Raw genomic sequence first — 21,783 nt, 5'->3', positions numbered from 1 at the left:
TTGCTCATCAGCGCGGAGTCCGCAGAAAATACCCGCCGCCACACCCACAACTTAGCGGGGAAGAGGCCGCCGATTGGCGTAAAATACAGACTGGGGTATTCCCCCATTTAAAATTGCTAAATGCCATGTATCCCACTCGTTATAGGGCCAACTGTCCTTGGTGCGGTGGCATACCTACATTAATTCACGTAACTTGGGAGTGCGCTAAGCACCCTCATAGACCAAATACCAGTGACACAATGGAACAGTGGGAGGCACAGCTCGCCCGCTCTGACCTGGCAAGACAAAAGTCTTTAATTAGCCAGGTCAGGCAGGCGGCAGAGGCCCTGGACTGAGAGGCACCGACCACCCCTCCTTAATATCTTTACCATTACAATAAAGTTTCTAATAAGTTTCTCAGATCGGCCTGTCGCCGCTGCCGTTTCGTAGCAGCGGCTCGAGCCCTCTTCTCCGCGGCGCTGTCCACGGCGCTGACACTGGCGTTGACGCTGGCGCTGTGCGTGGCACTAATCGCTGCGTTGCGGGAGGAGAATGAGAAGACAAAGTGAATGATGATGAGTGGGCGAAGCACCTGGGGATCATTCGGGCAAAACGCTGGAAGCGTTCTCCGGAAGCCGGAAGTTCTGAAACCGGAAGCAGAACCGGAACCGGAAGTGAGACCGGAAGTGAGACCGGAAGCGGAACTGGAAGTGGACGCCGCACGGCGGAAGGAGGGAGGGAGTGACATAGCCCCAAGCATAAGATGCTTCTCATCTAAAAGTATTGTTTGCTTGGCACCGAAACGCTACCTTTCGCGGTGTTGGTGGAGAACTGTTGCGCCCAATTGGTGCTTGTTGTGTATCGATCCCCATAGGTATAGTCAAAGAGAGAGAGGAAAGGCCGGAAGGTTAACCAGAAGTCAGTTTCCGGTTCGCTACCCTACACTGGGGTGGGGGATAAAGGGGTTGGAGAGAGTGCAAAGAGAGAGAGAGAGCGAAAAAAAACACAAAAAAAGACACAGGCATAAGTAACATAAGAGGCGTTCCAATCACAGACGTTCACACAGGCCAGTGGACTTCAGGAACCGCAGGAGCGCTTGCACGGCCTTCTGATGCGATGTTGAGTCGCGTCGATGTTGCAGAATTTTTTCTGCAACGATCAAGCTGCTCGTTCAGATCATGAACAAGACAACCGCCTATCGATCCCGCTGTCTAGGACAGATACTGCAAGGATGCTCCGCCTACTTGCACGCCAATGCACTTCATCAGACTGGAATAAACCCCATTTTATGCACGCCCGATTATACACCTTGAATCCAACCTTAAGCCTTCCACTTCCAACAAGACTTCCCCGAAGAGATGCGACCCCTCTGCGTAGGCTATGGTTGGGCCTCGTGTTCACCAATGCCTACGCGTTCCGCATAGGGATGGCCGACAGTGCAGCATGTGACAATTGTGGCGACGCGGAAACGATTCATCATGTTCTCTGTCAGTGCCCACAATACAGTGTGCAGAGACAATCGCTCTCCGTCGTGCTGAACCAGTTGGACGACCAACCGTTATATAGGTAGTCAAAAGTTTAGGACTGAACTTACTGTGCTCGCACGCGCTACCCCTGACGTTATCTTAGGTATTGAGTTCTTGCGTGAATGTGGGGCGACTTTGGATTGTGGTAGTGGCGCCATTTCTCTGCGCAGCGCCGGGCGTACTCCCGTGACCGAATTCATTAATGATACATCGGACGTTTTCTCGGTCTCGCAAGATGTTTGTGTGCCCCCACGGACAGCAATGTTCGTACCCGTACACTCTTCTAGTCCTCGTCAGGGATCCTGCTATGGTTAAGGTGAGCCTAATTTCAACAACGCGCTCAAGAAAAATGTGATAGTTCCTCGTTGCCTCGTGCTCGCCGTCGACGGCTCTACCCACTAGTGGACAGTAAATTTCTCAACACAACCAATATCTCTGCCGGCAGGACCTAAACTGGCAAGCTTTGACGAAGAAACTACGATGACTGTCTAAACCGTGGAACTGTCGTCTGCCGGAGCGAAATCCCATCGTGATTCCTACCCTGACTATTCCCTTGACTTTGAGCGCATGATCAACAAGTCGGTGCCTTTTGCTGAGCGGCGTCTCCTTCAAGAGGTGCTGGCAAGTTACGCTTCAGTGTTTGATTTTGCGCAAGACCAGAAATCAACCAATACGCTGCCGCCGTCTCGTACGCAACATCGAATCAATATACGGGGCAAGCGTCGCCAATTCGTCAGAAGCCTTACCGCGTTTCGCCTTCTGAGAGGACAATCATCGCCGAGCAGGTGCAAGATATGTTGCGGAAAGAGTCATACAAGAATCATGCAGTCCGTGGGCAGCTCCGGTGATTCTCGTCAAAAAGAAGGACAACTCCTGGCGGTTTTGCGTGGACTACCACCGTCTCAACGCCGTCACAAAAAGAAGACGTGTACCCACTGCCACGTATAGATGACGCCGTCGACAGTCTGCACTCCGCGTCATATTTCTATTCCGTTGACTTGCGGTCAGGATACTGGCAAATTCCTATGCACCCCTTGGACAAGGAGAAGACATCCTTCGTAACACCCGACGGCCTCTTTGCGTTCAACGCTTTGCCTTTCGGCTTGTGCAAGGCTCCGGCGACATTCGAGAGGTTTATGGATACAGTGCTCCGCGGACTCAATCGGGAAATATGTATGTGCTATCTAGATGACGTGATTATTTATGGCACGACGTTTCAAGAGCATAATCACCGCTTATCGATCGTGCTTGACTGCATACGGCGAGCTGGCCTTATTTTAAATTCCAAAAAGTGTCACTGTGGTGAGCGTGAAGCTTTTGTACTGGGCTTTCTGGTCGACAACCAGGGAATACGACCAGATCCACAAAATATAGCGGTGGTTCGTAACTTTCAGCAACCACAGACGGTGAAAGACCTCCGAAGTTTCTTGGGCCTTTGCTCATATTTCCGCCGATTTATCAAGAATTTCGCACAGCTTGTTTCTTCTCTGACGTCCCTTCTTCACAAGGACAAGCCACACGTGTGAACGGATTCCTGTGAGGCTGCATTTCAGCAATTGAAGTTTTTACTGACTTCCGGACCGGTCCAGATGTACTTCAGTCCCGCTGCCTTCACTGAACTGCATACTGATGCTAGTGGTGTTGGTGTTGGTGCTGTGCTCGTTCAGATCTACAACGGTCGGCAGCATGTCGTCGCTTATGCTAGTCGGACACTTGCGAAAGCGGAGAAGAACTACACCGTCACCCAACTGGAGTGCCTAGCAGTTGTATTTGCCATTCAGAAGTTCCGGCCGTATTTGCACGGCCGCGAGTTCGCCATAGCGACTGGCCACCATTCACTGTGCTGGCTTGCTGGGCTCCGCGACCCGTCCGGCCGATTAGCCCGTTGGGCTTTGCGCCTTCAAGAGTAGAGATTTTCAGTTACCTACAAGAGCGGACAATGCCACATGGATGCCGACTGCCTCTCGCACCTCCCGTCACCACACGAAAACGCTGAGGACGATGACTTCGACGACTATTTAGTTTCGATTTCGTCCGACTTCCCCGACCTCAGTAGTTTCAAGAGTGAGCAACATCGTGACCCTGCCTTGAAACATTTATCAGAATCTGCACATGATTCACCAGGGCAGCGATTTACTATTTCTAATGGTTTGCTGTACAAGAAGAATTACTCAGCTAACGGCCCTCCATTGCTCTTAGTAGGGCCAGAAAACCTGCGCCCTGTGGTTCTTCGTTCGATGCACGATGACATTACGTCCGGCCACCTTTGCTTCGCACGCACACTACACCGGCTGCGCCAGAGGTTTTACTGGCCGAAACTCTGGAAAACGACGAAGCAGTACGTCGCCAGCTGTGCTGTTTGTCAGCGCCGCAAGCAAACAACGACTGGCTCTGCAGGTTATTTGCAACCTGTCATGCCACTGACGTCGCCTTTTGAAAAAGTTGCCATTGACTTGCTCGGACCACTTCCGAAGACGTCATCCTACCACTGGTGGATTATAGTGTGCGTGGATTACTTAACTCGCTACACGGAAACAGCGGCACTTTCATCTGCCACAGCAGATGATGTCTCGTCTTTCCAGCTGCACCGCGTCATCTTACGTCACGGCGCTCCACGGGTTGTTATCAGCGATCGCGCACGGCAATTTACTGCCGACGTTGTTGAAGGACTTCTGCGGCTTTGTGGTTCTTCCTATCGGCATTCCTCTCTTTAGCACCCGCTAACTAATGGTCTCACTGAGCGGACGAATCGCACCCTTACCAACATGCTGTCCGTGTATGTCGACGCTGACCACAAAAACTGGGACGCCGTCTTGCCTTTCGTTACGTACGCGTACAACACTGCCAAGCATGAAGTTACTGGATATGCGCCGTTATTTTTGCTTTACGTACACAATCCACGGAGCTTTCTGGACACTCTCCTACCCTTCCAGCATCATGAAGACCTGTCCATTGCTCAGACTTTGTGTCGTGCAGAAGAAGCATGGTGACTCGCGCGTCTGAGGACATTGTCCTCACAGGGCCACAGCAAGAGCCTCTACGATGCCCGGCATATTCACGTGAGCTTTTCGACCGGTGACTATGTTTGGCTGTGGACACCAGTTCGCAAAAAAGGGCTGTACCGCAAGTTTCTCGCCACCTACTCTGGACTCTTCGTCATTCTCGCTCGTCTAAGTGACGTAAGCTACGTTGTCGCCCAAGTGACTGCAAATAATCGACGCTCGCGCGTGACGCAAGTTGTTCATGTGGCTCGCCTCAAGCAGTGTTATCACCGACCTATTCAACTCGCTCGGCGAGCTTCGTCTGCCCCCGGGGAAAATGTAGCGGCAATGCGCGGAGGTTAGACGAAGACAAAGAGGTGGCGTGGAACGCGCGCTTGAACTGGGCGGTTGATCGTACCGGACTGGTTTTCGCCTTCGGCTGCTCTCTTCATGTGCTCTCATCTATCATCACCTGTAAATAAACCCACACCTTCGTTACAATATTAGTAGAGCTTCGGCTCTGTCAAGACGTTTTGCCAATATGTACAAGTGGCGCGGAGGTTCTGATAAAACTGTGCCACAGATAGTGCGTAAATGTACGTAACGACATTTTTGATATTTATATTACGAAACTAAATTGCTTAGAAGAAGGAATATGTCAAATTCCCCTAGTAATTCTTTGGTTACTAAATTCTCAGTCGGTCAATAACGGAATTGATGGACTAATTAAAATATTTTTGCGTTTTTATGTGGTCACGCGTCAAAATCAAATGTTGCGGTCTCCAAATATGATAATTTGATTATTAAGCATGAGAAATAAAATGAGTCCCTAGTACGAAACACTGACGTACTTCAGACTCTAAAGTTTCCCGTGAGCGTAAAATAGACTTGTTATTAAACAAATGATGGTGTTTATGTGCTAAAACTACGATCTGATTACGAGGCATACCGTAGTGCCTGTAGCGTAAAATATCCTTGTTATTAAAAAAATGATTAGGTTTTACGTGCCAAAATCACTATATAATTACGAGGCATGCCGTAGTGCATGGGAGCGTAACATAGCCTTGTTATTGAAAAAAATTAAGGGGTTTTACGTGCCAAAACCACGATCTGATTACGAGGCATGTCGTAGTGGGGGAGTAATTTGGAATAATTCGGACAACCTAGGGTTCTTTAACGTGCACCTAAATCTAATTCCACGGATGTTTTGTAAATGCAGTCACCATGGCTGGGATACGATCTCGCGACTTCATGCTTAGCAGCCAAACACCATACCCACTAAGCAACACGGCGGGTGCCTCGTTATGCACAAGCGATGGTACACTGAGATCTCATGCTTCTATTTAGGCAATATTTACAGGTGGTGAGAAATCAGTTACGTAAGAAGTGAGTTATGTTGAAAAAATTGCAATTTTTATACAATGTCGAAGAAAAATATGCTTAGCGTGATCGCTTTGTTAAGCGTACATGTGATATTCGGGTGGAATAATTAGAAAGGGTAGCAAATGCTCTTACAGGGGTTATGATAGAGTTTCTGATTCCTGTCAGCAAGGTTTGACGGATACATCAAAGCCCATAAATATTTCTCATGGCCCCTACATCCTTACCGTTTCAATCATGTGAATGTTGTCCAAGTATGAGAGATAAAAAGAGAAGACCATGCTTCTTACGAACTGTAAAACACTTTGCTAACAGCAAAAGAGTGTTCTTGTATACAATTAGCAGCAAAAGAGTGAATAAGTGAAGAGATTGCAATTTGTAAAAATATACGCAGCAGGAGCCAATAAAGTACGTTATCATGGCCCATTACAAGGTAGCGAGTGCATCAATCTGTCAAGTTGTCAGAGGGTTTCTTCAGATCTCTTGTTTATTATTCTTGTAACAACTTTGACTGGCAGATAAATCAATGTGCCCCCCGTGTAAGTGTATGCTTGTTGCGAAGTTGAAAAGTGAAGAAGGCCGTAACATTTTTGTGCTCTTTTCTTTTTTTTTCTTATGGTGGCGGTCAGGAAGGAGGGGTGTATGTTACTGCAGTTGCTTTTACAGCAGTTATTCCTAGAGGATCTATTGAAGCCTCAGTAACTTCAACAGCAATGTTCTGACTGTCTTGTAATATCGATCGTTCTGAAGTCGGAATGCTTCGATTTCATTTTGACCGTACGGCTGACAGTAAGCCATGATTGCACGACTCCTCTTTTACATTTCATTGCTATTTCACTTCCCTTCGCCGGTGTATCTCCCTATGATTTTAAGACTTATTTTTACACTGCACCACCACTGATTTACAGCCGTGTGTAATTAGCCCGAGTATGCTGCTATTCAAGATTACTATGCTGTGCGCTTCCAGAAACAATTGTGGTCATCAAAGGTAATTCAGGAGGCTTAACTCTGCGAAATGTACCACAGACAAACTTGTGGAAGGCTAGCATTTTAACTCTATCAGCATTTAAGTATTTTATTCTACAATGCTGTGCGCAATAAAGGATCTTAAGTTGCGATGCAAAATCGCTGGCTGAATCGTCAGTGTAGTAGGGGAAGAAAAATGACACCATTGAAACTTGGTTTTTCAGTGCTGTGAACACTGTGATGCAGGGCTCTGGAAGATGCAGGTTTGATTCAGAGCTCAAGACTGTAGTCTAACCTTCGAGAAGCTTCATTCCCCGTCTATATAGTGGGAGCGAACCGATGCATCTGAGAAAAGCCCTAGAGTACTTGTAAGTACTCTGACTATGACTGTAAGCATTTCGTATCTGAAGACGGTATTCTATAATCCCGCTTTGTATGTCATAATTACTCGCTTCAAGCACAAAGTTATAACAATGGAGTTTGTGGCGCATGAAATGGAAATAACTGTGCTAGTGATGCCGGTCACTGCTTTCCATTTTTTTATATTGAGATGAATTTTAGGAAAGGCGCCAACCTGTCCTATTAAGAAGCACCGAACAAGGAAAAGAAGAACCGCCAGAGAAGCCGGTCAGTAGTGGGCATGCTGGTTCCGCGGCGCGGTAAAAGGATGGCCATTGATAGAACCAACAAATAATTAAAAAATTGGAGGACGCTTAAGCTTCGCTTTTAAGAGTGGAAAGTGATAGCACTCAAAGATCCCTGACTGCTTCTCATGCTTCCCGACAAATGCAGCTTAAGCAACCGTAATGGTTATCGGTAAACACTGGCGGCGAACGCTATGCACGAAAGCGAGCTTTCTGGTAGAAACACGGCCTCTTGCGTAGGGCGATCCAGGAGATATTGCATAGCCACGCAAAAAAATTGCATAATTTTCAGGGTTCCGTGTTTGTTTCTACTTTAATTATTTCATTCTGAGAAAATTTTACATAAAAGGCATTCGCTGTGGGTGTTTTAAATGCGAAGCATTTCTTGCCTGCGGCTCTGTCCGTCCCTCCCGCATTCCACACCCCCACAGCGCATGCGCGTCCCCTCCTCTCTTTCTCCTCTCCTACGCTCCCCCCTTTCTCTCCTCTAGGAATCCTCTACGAAGCGGCGCCCACGTGCCACACCCCCACAGCGCATGCGCGTCCCCTCCCCTCTCTCTCCTCTCCTACGCTCCCCCTTTCTCTCCTCTAGGAATCTGGAGCGGCGCGCACGACAGGTGGTGCGACAGCTGCATACTCCGCTTGGGGCGCCACGGTAGTCCCGCGGTATGAAAATGACGGAGCGTTCGTGCCTCATTCTCTCTCTCCTGTGCAGCGCCGCGATGAGCGCTCGGGGCGCTGCCGCGAAACCATCTCCCGCTCAAGCTAACCATCTCCCCGCTGCTTCGCGTCCACACATGGTTCTCTTTAGCGGGAGATGGAGTAATTTTTTGTTTCATGACATTTGATTGTGGAAATTGTCATTCTCGAAATTCCGAGGATTAGACTTGCCAAGCATGCTAGACAAGGTATGAGCCACATTAATGATATAATGGTGTGGCAATATAAGCCGCATATACCGCATGTCACATATGAAGGCGTGGCATATACATGTACGTAACTATGTTCGAAGGGACTGCGTGGTTGGGGATGATTTTTTCCGCTACACGCCGACATCGCACGCCGACGCCGTTTGCCGACGCCGGCGTCGGCAACCGGCGTCGGCAATTTTGACGCTATCGCGTTAAAATTGGTAGCACTCGAAAGCGTGAATGCATATGTCTCTACCACTGTAAAGGTTGCAAGTTTGATCGTCCTAAGCATACGTGCCCGCCTTGCCTCACGTGCTGCGGATGGCAAACAAACACACACACACACACACACACACACACACACACACACACACACACACACACACACACACACACACACACACACACACACACACACACACACACACACACACACACGCACACGCACACGCACACACACACACACACACACACACACACACACACACAGTTATATCTCAATGTGCTCCGTTCTGTCAATTATTCCTGACAGACAACAAAACAGCGGGAGGCACAGCAGACCACGAACTATACTAACTGCAGACGAAACCACGGCTTTGTTCAGAGTCTCTAGAAGAGAGGAGCCCGATCCATTGCAAGCGTGATCTCTGAAGCCGATAGTCGAAGCCAGGCGCAATGATATCAAGAGTGAAAAATTGAGATAAAACTGGAAAGTCGATGTTCTGAGCTGCTCGCCGTCGCATTTGTGCGCTAGCTTGTATGTTTTCCCCGGACTTCTGTCGAATGGAACGTGGCGCCAAATAAAAGAAACTAAAAGAGAGACGCACTCAGTATACAAATGCTTCTTAGTCAGTGTATGCTTCGATCGCTATGCAGCCTCGTGCAGGAAATAAACAGAGGGAAAGAGAAAAAGAGAACGGACATACAAAAGTTTTGCGTAGAACTCCGTTCTACGTTCCGCAACAGGCAAGATGAACTGGAAAGCTTGGTGAACAACAGGACGGCGTAGAAAAACTGGTTCGCCTATATACACTTGCATAAGAAGAAAAAGATGTAGGTGGAAACGACATATAGAACGAGTGAACGAATGTTTATGGCAAGACACATCGGCTCATTAGGTACGAGGGCGCTATTTATTGCCCTAGAATGCCTCTGAACGTAGGTCATTACGTAACAGAACGGCTAAATGAACAAAAACTGAAGTAATGCTAAAGCGTTCTGGGCAATCTCACAACAAGCATTCAAATAGGCCATAAAAGCACAGTTACCATTCTGGGACGCGACTCTCCTCTCTTCCATTCATTATGTCTGCTCTTCGTTTTCCTGTTTCCTCTCTTCCTTATCGCTTTCGCTCTTCTTTCCGCCTACCTTCTTTCATTTATTTCTTCCCCCCATTCCTTCCTATTTGTAGTTAACTCCTTTCTGTTTCCTTCTTTCTATTATTCACAGACTTCCTGGTTCACATTTTATCTGCCCTTATTTTATTTGTGACCAGAGAAGAGCACCTGGGAAGAGGAACGTCGAACGCAGGCGCGACTCTCCCGAAAGAATTGTCTCACGTTCCTCAATTCCTGTGCCAACGGAGGATCTTCTAGCGCGGGCGTGAAGCGTGTAGGAGACTATCGCGCCTTTCACACGAACTGGCGCCATCTCACGTCGCGCCATCAATAATGTGCTGCGTCTCAACGCTCCCATTGAACCTTGCGGACAGGCAATCTCGAAGAACGTCAGAGAAGAACAGGATGTATGGCCGTTATACAGAGTTACATGTACTTCGCGTCGCTTTTTGAGGCAAAAATACACGATAGAACGGCATAAGTGAACTTATGTGACAACCTCATCTAAATAATGAATCAGCAAAGTAGCTATACCGGCTAAAGGTTCAGCATGGCCGGACATTTTTTGGGGCTCTAAATTATAGATGACCGCACGCGAGTGCAAGCTCTGGCGTCACTGCGACATCACTTTATTTGTTAGTTTGGTTTAGACAGGTCTTACATTTATCCAGTCGCCACGGAAGTGACAGGCTCGCGCGGAACACCCAGCGCAGTCACAACGTAAGCTGCAGGAGTGGCTCAATAGGAGTGGCTCCCCAGCCGCGCGCGTAGCTGTATACGATTCGTTCTTTCCGCGGCGGCTCGTACCTTGCAAGGAGGCGCCATAAAGTGTACCGAAGAGTAAGCACAGGTATCGAGACAATGCGACGCACGTATCACATATTTGATGTTGTTGTTACCTCAAAACATCGCTCGTACCCACGAAGATGATTGGCCACACTGGAAGGATTGAACCGTGCACCCTACAACAGCGCATTCCATAACCGTGGTCTCTCACTTTCGTGTGCTTCATCGATTGGCCACTCGGCTCGCAGATGAGCGTTTCATTTTTCTCCATCCCATCGACGGTCGCCTGTCGGAGACACCTTCCCGCACGCTCCTCATTTCGGTCGCACGCCAGGTGGTCGTCCTTTTTATGCCTTTGCAGCAAAGCACCCAAGCAGACGGTATGTGCAATGGTCGCCCATTCGTACTGGCCTGGAACTAGTGAGTAGCGCAAGTGTTCGCTGAGGCCCCTTGGTTGGGCAGGGTACTTAGAATCTATGCAGCCTTGGCCTAAAGCCCACAACGATTCAATCCCTACCTTCCTTTTTAATGCGGTAACATAATAGGTAAACTTCGCCGACTTTTGGGTTATCTGAAAATACGGGCTCGTCGCAAAGACAATGTGTTTTAACACATCTTCTCCAGTCGCGCAGTGCCGTGAGATTGCTCGTCGCAACACCGCCGCTACCCAAGAAGAAAGAAAACGTCGCTGCGACAGCAAACGCCGCGACATCGCCTTCCGTCCTGGAGACCAAGTCCTCCTATGGACGCCGGTTCGAACCCCTGGACTTTGCGAGAAATTCCTTCGCCGGGAAATTGGGCCCTACACAGTCCTACAACATACTCCTGCAGTGAACTATCTAGTCACTCCGTCGCGGACCGCCGTCGTCGTCGTGCAGAAATTGTTCACGTCTCCCCAATGAAGCACTTTATTCCCCGTTCATCCGATCTTTAGATTGCGGCCAGGTTGGCCGCTTCCACGAGGGGGGGAAATTAGTGTAAGCACATTTCACGTACTTCGTCGTTCTCATTTGTATATAGCCATCGTCATCCCTGTTTCTCTTCTTCTTCGTGTTTGAGCCTGAGCCGTGCCTGCGGAATAAACGGGTCTGCCAGTGCTGCCTGTCCCGGTCGTCTTCCGTCTTTCAATATATATATATATATATATATATATATATATATATATATATATATATATATCCAGTTAATTTTGAGCTTCAATGAATGAAGTGATGTTTTGTTAAGAACCTAACTAGAACGCCAATGCATTCGCAAAGTTCTGGAATTAATATCTCGAAACTGGTGTCATCCCGAGAATTCGTTCCAAGTGGATCCGCCTTGCGAACTCCACGGCTACAATTTGTAAATTGCAATATGGGCCATCAGGCAATTAGTTTAAAACTTAATTAGTGAATTTCTGTTAATTATTTGATTATGCATTTCATTTTTTTGTGCGAGTAATGTCCGCCTCTTCGAGTAGACCAGCTCATCAACTAGAGTTGTACTATCTGCCACAGGCAATCTTTAAGAACTTTTGAAAGTGTTCGCTGAAACACCCTGTATACTATAGGCAATAGTCTGCGTAAAGCCTGATTTTAGAAGTTATATTTCTCCAATGCCAATATTGATAGCTGAAAAAAAAATTGGCTGAGGTTTAACTCTTGTAAACCTAGTTATCATGAACGAAAGGTCTGTTTGGCTTGGTTTTACGAAGATTATGCCCGCAGTGTTTCATTAATGCGCGCTTCCGTGCTTGGTAAGCTTCTCTATAACGTGCTAAGCTGGCCTCCCTTTGCTCTGGTGTTTCAGCCCAACTTTTCCCATGCTTGAGATTTCGCAGCCTGCCCTCTAGCTGCATCTAATGGATGAAGGGTTCAGCCTGTCGGTTGCACTGAAGCGCACCGCACGCACAGACGGCCTAGCCGGCGCGCTATCCATGACGAGACTGAGGCGCCGGCGAAGCTGCCGTTAAACCCTCGCCTAGTCACGTGCCGCAGCGGCGACGCCACTCCGCAGCGGATCACGTGGCGTGAAGTTAAACTTGCGCTCCGGCGGCTCGCGCCCCAGTGGCTCAAGGTCATGGCAACGCGATGGCAGACCTTGCGAGACATGGCCTAGTAGAGCTTTCGCTCTAGAATAAAAGTCTACCCGTGGAACACCTCCTGTGGAACACCTCATGATACTGAAAGATCAGCAGATTGGTCAGCGTTAACGACTTTTGAAAATGACCTGTAAGATAATTATACAGCCACGAAAGAACATTAGAGGGTAAAGCAAGAAAAGACAGCTTGTGGAAAAGAAGAGGAATATAGACCTCATCGAACGCCTTCTAAAGATCAAGTATAATCCAGCCTGGGTCAGAACCTTTATCGGATGAGCAAATCTTCATTGTGGAAGAACTGTAATAATTGGCTCATGCATGAACATCTGCATGAACGTCACGCATGCACATTATTGGTAGTACATCTCAGTGCGGTGTTTATGCAACGAAGCACCACGTCCATCACATCGCGAAAACATGCCTCCGCGTGGTAATTGTTATGACGCCAGCCGAGAAGCTCCCGTGAAACGCTAATCGCGCTGAAACAAGGAGGGCCCACATACGCGCCAAGATCACTCCGTGGTCCAGACCCAGGAACAACGCGCTGTTGCCTGTGCGGCGCACGCTGCAGCTCGACGCCGAGGGCGCCCAGACGCGTTGCTGCGTAAATAGCGCTGCGGAAACAGCAGGCCGAGGCAAAGCGACAACGCCAACTATATACTGCAGTTTAAAAAAAAATTAGCGTATCTTGCACTGGAGGCGCAATGCTAAAGAGACAGCGGAGCTGATGGGCACCTAGCTAGTCCTGGCTTGTGGGCTAGGCTAAGCACTACGAAGTCATCCCCACCTTTTTCCGGAATGAATTGATTATTGATAGAATATTGACTAGCTATTGATTGGCTATCACATAGTATTCACCAGGTATTTGGGGTAGAGCACCAATTCATCCCCACAGTCCTGTTTCCGACGGCGAGGATGCCGGGCTTAATGTAGTGTAGTGCAGTTTACATCAAGAATTCACCAGCATTCTCGGTGTCTGTGTCGCACTTCACTTTAATAACACAAAGTTAACACAAGGAAAACACAAAGTTCCCCCAAACAATACACCAGGGTACACCAACACCAAGGTGTTAGTGCCACTAGCAGACACCTAAGTCGAGGATTGGGGTCGTGTCTCATTATTATTTGATATTCTTTACAGCAGATAGCTTTTAAGAGTAGCAGCATCAAAGTATTTAAGGTGGCTGAAGTTTATGCACTAAGAACTTCATGCCGAGCCGCGACTGAAATACTTACCTCCAGAAACGTCGTGATCAAAGTCTGTTATATGTGGTTTTCTAGAATTGCGAATGACTTTATGAGGATCATTTACAGGAACGAATAATACGTCTGAAACACAAAGAAGCTCTGATATGCTTGTTTAGGCTTCCCTAATGCATGAGAGTGAAATGCTCCTAGAACGCCAAAAAGCACAGGTTCCGCAGGCGGTACCTGAAATATACGATGTCACAATCTGCAATAGTCATTTTTTCGCACACCTGCAATTGAAAGCAGGTCGCAAGAGATCTATCCTGTCAATATCAGTTGACTTCGCTGTATAACGTTTTAATAGCACTTTAATAATAGTTTTAGTGCATGATAATCCCTGGAGTTATGCCTGAAATTATCTGTCGCCTCGTCGAAGTGGACATACAAAAAAAAAACGAACTCTGATCAAACGAAATGAACTATAGCAATTGAAATATTGTACAGGCTCTTACGGAGTGTTCAACAACCGTTCACATGATACTGTATTTAATAACTACATTTTTATTTATATGTACTGCAGCCCAATATAGGGCTATAGAAGGAGTACATCAAGTACCGAAAGATCCACTTGTTGGATAATTCGGTTGCTTACTGTGCACGCGTGGTAATTATATCCGCTGGACAGGTAACGCGTGCGTCTTAATTACCGGTAGCCAAACTACCTTCCGAACAAAGCAATCTCTGAAACTCGGCGACGTCTTTCCACGCGTTCACTCTGGCCCACTGAACTGAAAAGCGAGTGAATCGCCACTTTGTTTCTGACGTCAGAGCTCTCGCTTTCGAAAGACGACAGTGCTCGTTTGATGGAAGACTGCGCCCCACAAAGCAAGCCGCTTCCCTACCCCATCCACCCTCTTTTCGCAACTCCAAGAAAGTCAGTTTATTGCCTTTCGCAGAAGCAATTGAACGCTTGCTTGTGTAATCAATCCAGTGCAATGGCGCACTGAGAACTCAAAGCGAAGCAAAAACTGCGCTGTGAACCCCAACAACACCAGTTGCCGGAAGCCAGAGAGCTCGAATAAAACACTGCATATAGCAGATTTTTTTTTTTCGCACAGCAAGAGTACGAAGGCAAACCATGAATCAAGCGAAGAGTCACATTTACTTGGATGACTCCCTCGCTCTCTGAGTACACAGGCACTTCTCGAATTATAACAGCCACCGCGCTCTTGCGTCCGGACTTGGTAAAAAGGAAAGAGAGAATGGAAAGAAAAGGAGGGAGGGGGATTGCATAATAAACGTCCAAAGACTCCACTAGTGACACCCGTAGCGTCGTCCGAAACGTGTGCTTGGTGTTGTTGCCGCTTTGCTTTGCAACGGCTTTGTTCCCTCTGTCTGCTACAGGAGGCGCCACCATTCACTGAACCCGGACACTGAGTGGATGCGGGTGGTCCTTGCATGTGTCGTTTCTTTCTCCCCTAAGTGACGCAGCAGCACGGCCGAATAAACTTGGGTCAGTGCGCTTTTGTCTGGCGCTGACACACGCACTGCTTGACAGATAGCTTAGCGTGCCCGCTTAAATTAGCCGTCAAAGCTAGTACCCCGTTCCATGCGAGTGACGCATGATGATTCACGGGACCTATGCGAGTTTCTAAGAAAGGAACAAAAATGATGAAGCTTACCGTTACGTTCTTTTTTTTCTTCAAATGATGAGGCGAAAGTAACGTCTAACGTAACAAAAGAGGGAGTGCGTGTTAATAAAATGAGCATTGGAATGCCCCTTCTCCTCGGTGTCTTCACCTAGAAGGAGCATCACGGAACTGCGCTAAGTACATTAGAGGTAGGTGGAAGTGTACGGGTCGCTGCTATGCGTCAGTATTGGCATTACGAATGTTTCCTAGATTCGTTGTTTTTGTAAAGCGGCTGTATTTTCTGCGTGCATGCAGGTCTATTGAATTGTGTCTCCGAATTTTCCCACCGACTAACATAACTAAGAAAATTGTCCTCAGTCGTGTCACAATTTAAATTTTTAGCGTTTGTTAAGCTAATTTGTTAAGATGCGTAAACTGGAGATGATTGCTTGAAAATTGAAGTTCTTGTTTTTCGGTGCTTGCAAGTTCACTGCTGGTCTACGCACATTAAAAATACTTCGCATGTTAAATGTAATTGCACAATACTCTTGTTTTCTTAAATATTTATTCTTTGCTGACGCATTTGCTGCACACAATATATTTAGTGGGCCTTCAAGATCTGAGCGATTTCACTCTCCTCATTCAGCTAATAATTAGGGTATTTAATCGATAAGTATGTGCAGCTAATCACGACGATCAATGTAGAATGCCAATTACGACCATCTAGGTATATCCTCAACCAGAAGCAGTTATGTTGACATCTACTTATTAAGCACGCAAAGTACTCATACGAGAATGCTTTGTATTGACACTAAATGTAATTAGATACTCTCGCTTGCAAGACACGCCATGTGGCACTTGCAGCTAGCGCTTGCTTACTAAAGTCAGTGCAATTTACCTTCAACGATAATTTCACACATTAATATATACATTTATTGAGATTATTAGGCATCTTGAAACAAAGAGCAAACGCTTTCAGATGCCACACTATAAAGTGAAAAGGTATCACTATAACAGATGATAGAAACTTATAGAAAATGCAAGTTCGTTGCGCACTAACTTCATTAAAATTTCGTTAAAAAATGTAGGAAGTAGAGCGTAACGCCAATCTGCGAGAGATACCATGTTATTTCTGTGCAAATAATAGACGCAATATTAGTACCAAGCGTTATTTTGTGATTTCGCAGCTGAGAGTGTAGTGTATATACATGTCGGAATGATTTTGAGCGGCTCAGTGTTCGCTAACCATTGTAAATGATGACACAAATTATGCATTAAAACCGTTGCGCCGCATTTATAATTGTGCACTGTTTCGTGTGATTTAAACAAACAAAACGATAATAAATTTGGGCCAACAATAATCTTACAATCGGAAACAGTGCTGCACGAAGAAGTCGTGTAACTAACTGCTTCTGGTTATCGTCACCTTGTCTCGTTGTGTTACGCAGCAATCTCTTGCTCTTAGGGCTGTATTTGATATCTGTTCCATGCTCTTCTTCCCCGTCGAACAAATAGCAGTCCCAGCGTCCCAGGACGATTTCTCAGCCAACTCCTCTGTAACGCTGTCATCCCGCTCACAGCGAAGCCAATCTTTCGGTGGCTCGGTTATTTTCCTGTCTCTGGTATACAACACAGGGTCTGAATTCAGTTCGGCTACGGTGATTCGCTTTTGCTTTCTTTATGATTGTCTCCTGAAGGTCGTCGTATATTACATAGACGAGCGCGATCGAGGTCGTGCCGAAATGACCCAGTGCTACTCACTACGACGTGGCGTGCAGTGGAAACCGGGGTGCCCGCTCGGGTACAATCGGTCAGGATGGCGAAGGCGTTGATTAGAAGGGGGCTGTCGTATTCTGTAGACGGCTGCGCATGTATCACCCTTCGGGGGAAAAAAAGGCAGGAAGCGACCTAGCAGACACGCCATGTGGCAAATGTAGTCTTGGGGGCAGCCTATTTTCAGGCATTGCTATGGTGTAAGAAAATGTAAATGGAGGTGCTATAGGTAATACATATGCGTGTCACGTGCGTTTCTTGTTACCTTCTTACCCTGCTTTGTTCGTTTATTCTATGCAGCATTGAATCCCACTGAAGTACAGTAGGCTTCAACTAGCACGCTTTCGTGTCCTGTTCTTCATCGGCTTACATCGAAAGAATTTTGCTAATGTTATCATTGAATATTGTGCAAACATTTCTAGTGGAATCTTCAGCAGCCACTTATTAAAAACTTTACTTCATTTACCTGCGATGAAATTTGGATAAGTGCGCTTAAATGTTTGGTAAAAAGATAGTTCTCCATCACGAAAAATAGGCCATGGACGTGTTTCTGCCTGAAGTGAAGAGAAGAAACAAACAGACCCTTAGATCTTCAAATACTAAAGAACCGAATATCCCTCTCTTCCCCACATCAGCGTGTACAGCGAGAGATGTGGTGGAAGCATTTCCTTATGATCTGTTCTATGCGTTTATCAGCCATGCATCCGGTAATAGCCAATGGTGCTTTTTATTGGTAAAATGACGTAAACACCACATGCCTCTACGAACTCTTTGACTAAGTAGTAACATGAAGCTTCGTGCTACGGAATACGCAGTCATGGTCAACGTAACATATTCTTGAATGAAGTGGGAGTGCTTCCTTCTAACTTGGTAATAATGTTCGATCGTCTCGCGCTTCCCCTGTATCTCGGGGGATTGTACACGTTGCGAGAAATTAGGCCGCGAGGTTTGTGAGAACCTGTTAATACTCAGACTACCTGCTGCGACTGTGTAATTTCGCATTGTCTTAGGTAGAACGGAAATATCGAAGCTCAGAATATCGTTTTCCAGCTTGCCCAGTAGTGAATCATTTTTTATGCTTTTTTATGTGGGCTAGGCATAACTTACGGATGATACTAGTTTAGTGACATTGCCGAGAATAAAGGACGGGGGTGCCCTCTTGTTTTGGTAGGCCTGCGGGAGTGCACTCAGAACTTTTATTCGTTTATATTTTATACGGGTAATCTGCATCTCCAGTTCCAGCCAATATTTCAAGGGGAAGCGACTAAAAAACCTGCGACACTAAATTTCACGTAGGCCATACAAAAAGATACATAGTTGATGAAGAGGCACAACCTGAGGCACCTACGTCTTTCGTGCAGTAAAAACCGTCGCAGATTTCTCACAAGAACTCCGGATCTCTTCATGAAATCGTAACTGTTGCTCACAAAAGGGAATGCACCTTTCAGGACGCGTTATAAATTATCTGTGTTTGATTTCGTGGTAGTGTCCGAAGCAGTGCAAAAGTATTCTAGGACGGGATGGATGCTAGATATATACAGTTTCCCTCAGTACTACATGTGCATTCCAGAAATATATTCGCATAAAGTTCACTGCTCTGCTCGCCTTCGCAATTAACTGCCACAACATGGGCATTCCAAGAGAGACTGTTAGCGAAAACCACTCCTAAATATTTGCATTCACTAACAACAGATAGAATGTTGCACCACCCAGACCACGAAAATACGGTATTTATATCACTTTTTAAACGCTGGGAATCCATCGTAAAGTTAAATTCTCGATATATACAGCAATTATCAACGTACGCAGCAATCTTGAAGTGCTACTTCGTTGACACCGCGCATAAAACTTTATGCAGAGAACCTGTTAATAACTGTCTCTACTTTCTGCGATAGAGCCAGCAGATTCGCAACGTTGTACCGTTATTTCATAACATGCGTACATCGTCAGGTGCTACGTTTATTCCTATCTTTCAATCTTTGCACTGAGATTTGACTAGATGAATATCTAATAATAGCCGGCAACAAAAACAAGGAAATGAAAAAAAAAAGAGACCATCGTACTCGAACTGGCTTAAGGGAACGGGTGGCACCTGGCTAACTTGTTCCTGAACGCAACGCCCGGGCTGTGGGTTGGAGGGACTCATTCAGGACCAGCGAAAGCGCCATCTCGATGCCGAGGAACCGCCAGCGATTCGTGAATATTTTAGCATGCATTTCACAAATTCCTCGTGTAGCGCCAGTTGGCGAAAGAAACCAAGATTCATAAGAGCTGTACAACTTACTCACCACCCCCGAGGAAAACAAAATAAGAATGAATAACTAACGAGAGCAAATAGAGGCAAAGCGTTGTTAGAACCTTCAATCGCAGTTCTGGGGAGTTACTGAGAAAGAAAGAAAGAAAGAAAGAGAGAAAGAAAGAAAGAAAGAAAGAAAGAAAGAAAGAAAGAAAGAAAGAAAGAAAGAAAGAAAGAAAGAAAGAAAGAAAGAAAGAAAGAAAGAAAGAAAGAAAGAAAGAAAGAAAGAAAGAAAGTACTGCACATGAAAGAACACACCGTTACCTCAACAAGAAATGCATGTATAATAAAGGCGAGTGCTATCTTTGTTGGCTCTCATCGATCGGCAGGTTTCTCTCGTGCGACCGCTTTTGTTTCCTGCGCTGCGTCTGTAATGTGCGCACTTTATATGCCGTCGGACTTTCGACTCTGTAGGGTGTGTGCTCTTTCATGTCGAGGACTGTTGCAGTCCAAACATCTTTCTACTTGCTCTATTCTTTTTCCAGCAGGAAGATGGCCAAATAGGAGTCTCTGGCAAAGCTTGTTCCCGTTACGACAGTCGGCTTTCTTGCTTCAGTAAGCTGCACGTTTATTGTAAAAAAACACAAAAAAAGAAAACAGCTGAGATGGAATGAGGAGAACCCTGTTCGGAGCACCTCATACTCGTTAGTAACAGTCGTTAGTAACAGTGCTGGCTCAGAGCTGTCTTTGCTTTTCCTTTTTCGCGCGCTGTTAACGTTTTCTTTCTTTTTCGTTTTTCTTTTCTTTTTTTTTTCTTTTCGCATTCACCTTATTTGCTGCGACTATAGTGGGCGTATTGTTGTCTCAAATGTTGGAAAGAAGGCCGAGAGATATAACTAGGTATGAGTGCACCCATTGGTTCTCAATTTTGAGATTTCAAGCTGGTGGAAATGGATACGAAGATTATACAAGAACTTAGCAGTCTACATGACATTGACACATCCTTCTTTGACAGGTGAATTCATCCGACAGCAACTGCTCAGGAGCTCTCTCGTCTAATACTTAAATTTTCTTTTCTACGAACTATGCGCTGCAGTGACTTGGTAGATAGGTCGTTGGGTTGATCAGCACGAGGTTTAGGGTTATCTACTTGATCGGGGCTCCCACATACTCGTATCATGGGGCAGGTATGCAAAAACGCCTATGTTGTGCGCTACGGTTTCGCTTTAAGTAACGGATAAACCGATGTGGTGGAATTTAATCCGGCCCCCTCTTCTACGATGATACCATGAAAGTATTTTCGAAGTAATACCTTAGCGTTATAAAACGAAAGAACGAATATGTAGCTGGGAAACGGTAAGGTCAATCTGAACAACTCACGTAGTTTAGGGAAACAGCCAACAGCAGATACGATTTCTTTTTTTCTTTTTTTGTAACAAAAGCCGTAAGCCACGAGAGTGATGACAGCCCTTGCGTTCTCATTGACACTTGCATTCAATCATCTTTAATTTTTTTTATCCTAGCAAATGTTGACTAGTGATATGGCTCAACCTACGCCGACCTCTACTTCTGTTTCTTTAGCACTCGAATACGGGATATTTGGCGCTAGAACCGCAACTAATGCCGGTGTAACACGTACACTTCTAACCGTGATCGTGGCCGATCCGGATTGAACTCGATCCAGATCGAGCGTTGATACACTGTCATTTGCAATCGAGATCTTGCGGGAGCCGGATCCCGACAATCGCGACCAGGCCTCTTGATCGCGATCGCCGGCTGAAGTCTGCGCCCTCTAGCGCCGTATTCTGAAAACGCTAAAAACAATAAATGAAGGCAGCATAATACAGAAACGTTTAACAACCTTTTTATCAACCATAGTAAGCTGTAAAGTTGAAATATTGTCCAAATTTAACCATATTTTGCAAATACGAATTTGTAGCCAAGGCATTAAGTAGTTATGAGAGTTGCCGACGATCAGCAGGCGATAATAACTCGATCCTGATTGTTGGACAGCGTAGCAGCAACCATTGTTGATCGCGATAAAAAAAATCCGATCCGGATCGGCCCCGATCGTGATCAGAAGTGCACTTGTGACATCGGTATAAAGTATAGGCTGTAGCTACTACCGTGCTTGCATTAAACAGGCTGCTGCTCCTGAGCCTCTGATCAAGACAAGGCGAAATCCAGCCAAGCAGAGGTTGCTTACACGGAGCGCTTGACGATTGGGTGTAGAGAAGCGCAAATAAAGTGAGAACAAACACGGCGCCAGAGGCTCTCGTCGCCTCCCTCTTTACTCGTTCCCGTTGTTCGTGCACTTCCCCGTCTGGTTCCTGGATTGTTTACAGTGCCTACACAAACAGACCGA

At 46.3% G+C, this 21,783-nt stretch overlaps 1 protein-coding gene across 1 annotated transcript in view; it reads left to right on the top strand.

The window, feature by feature from the left end:
• Positions 1–3,451: 3,451 nt before the first annotated feature.
• LOC119455120 (uncharacterized) overlaps positions 3,452–21,783 on the top strand; it is a 43,451-nt gene continuing 25,119 nt past the window's right edge. Inside the window, exon 1 of the mRNA XM_037716596.2 lies at positions 3,452–3,569. Within this exon, the coding sequence (XP_037572524.2) occupies positions 3,452–3,569 (118 nt within the window). The remainder of the gene's footprint in view (positions 3,570–21,783) is intronic.

Source organism: Dermacentor silvarum, chromosome 6 (genome assembly GCF_013339745.2).
Source record: "Dermacentor silvarum isolate Dsil-2018 chromosome 6, BIME_Dsil_1.4, whole genome shotgun sequence".
Lineage (NCBI taxonomy): Eukaryota > Metazoa > Arthropoda > Arachnida > Ixodida > Ixodidae > Dermacentor > Dermacentor silvarum.
Note: the sequence above shows the minus strand (reverse complement) of the source record. Positions and strands in the feature narration are given on the sequence as shown.